Below are 3,684 nucleotides of genomic sequence, written 5' to 3' on the forward strand. Positions count from 1 at the left end.
GTACTCGCCATTTGCTAGCTCTGGAAAACCGACCCTAATCTAAAACAGTAAAACCCATCAAAAACCTTCAATTATCTAAAGTAGGACGCGTCCATGTCTCTCTTCAGAGCTCTCACTCTCAAGCATCGAAGCACTGCCATCTACATACGAACCCTAAGCTCTTCTTCATCTCCCCAATCCCATCTGAAAAAAAAATCCCTTCACCACTTATTCCGAGAGGCGGTCGGGCCATCTCCGAAAACAGGAACAAACCCAGAAGAATCTGAAACCCAAAGCCATGAAATAAAGATGAAACTATGGGAACTAGAGGAAGAAATACGACAATTAAGGGAAGCAGATGATAGTAAAGTAACAGAGCCGAAGAAAATGAAGAGTTTGTATGGTTTGTTTACCGGGGCGGATGTACAGCAAATTGAGAGAAGCAAGCAAGAAGGGCCCATGATTTTTAAGGAGTTGTCTGCTGATATGAAAATGTTTGTGACTCATTTATACAGTGAAGGCTATTTTAAAGATGCCAACTTTATTGGAAGGGGCCATTTGGATTTCTGCTGCTTTAATGATAGTTATGGTAGGGATTTTATCAAGTTTGCTGCTGAGAAGTTTGGCAAAGAGCATCAACAAATTGCCAAGTGAGTGAATTTTGTCCTCTGTTTTTGTTTGGAAGTTACAGTTTTGTATTTTGTTGTGTTCTATTTTGCGTAAATAGGCAATAAACCTTGTTGAAATTTGCAAATGGGGATCATCTTTTGGTCCATTTTGGCTAGCATGACCTAAAATGGTCTTACTACACCATGATTTACAGAAATACTTTAATCTTTTGAGCTTTGTACCTTATGCCAACTGCTGAAGTTGATCAAAATTATGTTCCAAAGTGATAAAGGCAGGATACTATAGCTAGCTGTGGTTTAATTTATCGATCTGTTTCAGAATTTCTGTTAGTTTTGAGCTTTTCATGGCTTTGTTTGCAGAGCAAGGCCAACTTGCCTAAACTACATAGAATCTGCTGTTGGTGCGTTGGTAGTAATAAATGCTATGTAATGCTTAGAAGTTCCCATTTTAGCGGTCAGCTGTAAACTAACTGTAAAAAACGAGATTGTCACAGTTAGATACTGCATAACTAATGCATGGTAGTGATGTTAACTGGTTACGGAAGCTCTTGAGAGAATCCTGCAGTTTTGTGGTAGCCTAAAACAGGCTTATTGTCATCAGAAATTTCTATGTAGAAATACAATTATATTCATATACTTTGTTTTGAAAATATAGTTTTGACAAACATTTTATTCCTTGCTCTTGCCTCTCCTTTTTGATTGTGTTTCACTCACAAGCTTAACCCTTTGATATGCAGATGGTTGTCAGGAAGTGACCTGAAAAAGGTGGCCCTCTTTGGTTGTCCGTCTCTTTCAAGAAAGGATGTTTTTTCTGCTAAAAGATTGCGCCAATACTTTCAAATCCCAGAGGACGATGTAAGCACCCTTCCACAATTTTAGTTGGTTGTACTTTTCGTCGGCATCCTTCCATTATTTCATATGTGTATGATTGCAGGTATGTAACAAATGTGTGTTAAAACATTCATGTAAGTTTGTGAATCGAAGTGTATGGGGAGCGAGTGATAAGAATCTGGATTTGGCTGCTGTCATGAGGATCATCACTTTATATGCTCTGGAGCCAACTCATCCAGAATTGTCGGTGCCGGATGATATAAAGGCTTCTGTCATGCGATTGTTAAATGAAACTCTGAAATTAAGTCAAACTACATCATAAGGTTACTGAGCTTGAGGTGTCTTTGTTTCGAACCATTCAGCAATACTACGTTTAAGTGTTTCATGCCAATCAACCGGGTCATTTTTATCAATCTCGAAATTTTCAGGTTTGATTTTGCTGCAATTATCTTTTTACTTGCATAATTGAAAGTTATCTTATAAGAGGCTCAACCCCTATTATTATGCTCACTGGCTGCATCAGTTATACCGCAAACATTTATACATTCACTGATAAACTGAACATAATTCTTCTATTGCATCTTAATGGTCATTATTAGAGATAGAAAAATTATAGTGAAGCTTTATCTAATAATTTAAAGTTTTGTGTTTATTTTTTATTTGATATATTACCGGGAACTTTTATTATCGAATTTTTTTTAATAACCTTTTAATCTAATAAACTTTTGTTTATGTCGAAATAAATCAGTTAGGCGATCTTTAGATGTATAATTGGACCTGTTACAAAAATATGCATAGGGTCGGAATTTAGTTTTATAAAAGTGCTAGAAATAATTAAATTATATATGATCGAAAAGTATATTAAAATTGGTTTAAAGGTTAGAAAGTTCAATCAGGATTAATTAATTTACTTCTAAATTAAAAATGATAAACTGTACCTAAAATATATTAATATTAATTTGAAAGATAAAAAATTCAAACAAGATTAGTGAATTTACTTTGCAATTAAATTAATCATAGAAATTGGAGATATAAAAATCAGAATTTGTTATGTTTGACAAACTGAGTCATATCTGACAAATAAAAACTTGATTTTTAAAAGGCTTAATTGCATAAAAAATCATAAACTTTAGCGTGTTTTGCAAATTTAACATAAACTTTCAATTTTGGCAAATTAATACACAAACTTTTGATTTTTGGCAATTTTAGCACCGATCAATTTTTCGTGAAAATAATGCTGATGTGTACACCGGAATAACCACTATTCCGGCGTCCACATTAGCATTTTTCTCTATTTTTTTGAAGGAAAATTGATCGGTGCTAAAATTGCAAAAAATCAAAAGTTTGTGTATTAATTTGCCAAAATTGAAAGTTTATGTTAAATTTGCAAAACACGTTAAAGTTTATGATTTTTTACGCCATTAAGCCACTTTAAAAAAATACGTTATTTTTATAAAATGATTATAAAAAGAGAATTAATATGTGTTGAAATTTATTTTTGGGGACTATACTTTGTTGACTAAAAAGTATTGCAAATGTAAGGCTAATTTTTTTAAAGGATTAAAATTTTGAATCACTATTTTCATATATTTTTTTTATTTTCATCACAACTTTTAAAGTTGTTATATAAAGTCATCATCTTATAAAAAAAAATTGGGCCAAGTACATGAATGCCTTATTTGGACTAGGCCTTTTCAAAAATACTCTTACCACTAAAAAAATAGTAAAAATACGGTTTTTTTTGGCATTTGCATTTGCACGTTTTTTAAAGAAAAGATACTTAACACTTGCTATTATTTCTTTCTTATCTCATGCAACTGTTGCGCCACGTCATTTTTACATCAAGCCAATGAGCATTTGCGATAGGGAATCTTTTAATCATTACTTATTTTTTATTATCATTCAATTTTCCACATGACTAACGCATAATTGGTTTGTTGCACGAATGACATGGCGCAACGGTTGTGTGCAATAATTCTTTCTAGAGACCATATTTCACATGTTACATCCATAAAAGAAATTAACAACTGTCATTGTTTCACTATCATTTAATGTATTACGTTTATATTATATGAATTTTCTTTCTTGATTAAATACAAATTTGATTTAGTCTAAATTTTATATTCTTCATCTTTAAACTTTCTGTGAAAAATTTGCGGTTCAATCATTTTTTCTAATTTCTCATTTTTTCTCTCCATTTTTAAAAAATCTAACTCCAAATTAATTTTTCAATTTGCACAATAAC

At 32.1% G+C, this 3,684-nt stretch overlaps 1 protein-coding gene across 1 annotated transcript; it reads left to right on the top strand.

The window, feature by feature from the left end:
* LOC126666917 (uncharacterized) lies at positions 1–1,852 on the top strand. Its single transcript, XM_050359834.2, has 3 exons — positions 1–629; positions 1,346–1,463; positions 1,543–1,852. The coding sequence occupies exons 1-3, from the start codon at positions 94–96 to the stop codon at positions 1,759–1,761; spliced, it is 873 nt and encodes a 290-aa protein (XP_050215791.1). The 5' UTR covers positions 1–93; the 3' UTR covers positions 1,762–1,852.
* The last annotated feature ends 1,832 nt before the right edge of the window (positions 1,853–3,684 follow it).

Source organism: Mercurialis annua, linkage group LG2, assembly GCF_937616625.2.
Source record: "Mercurialis annua linkage group LG2, ddMerAnnu1.2, whole genome shotgun sequence".
In the NCBI taxonomy this organism is placed as follows: domain Eukaryota; kingdom Viridiplantae; phylum Streptophyta; class Magnoliopsida; order Malpighiales; family Euphorbiaceae; genus Mercurialis; species Mercurialis annua.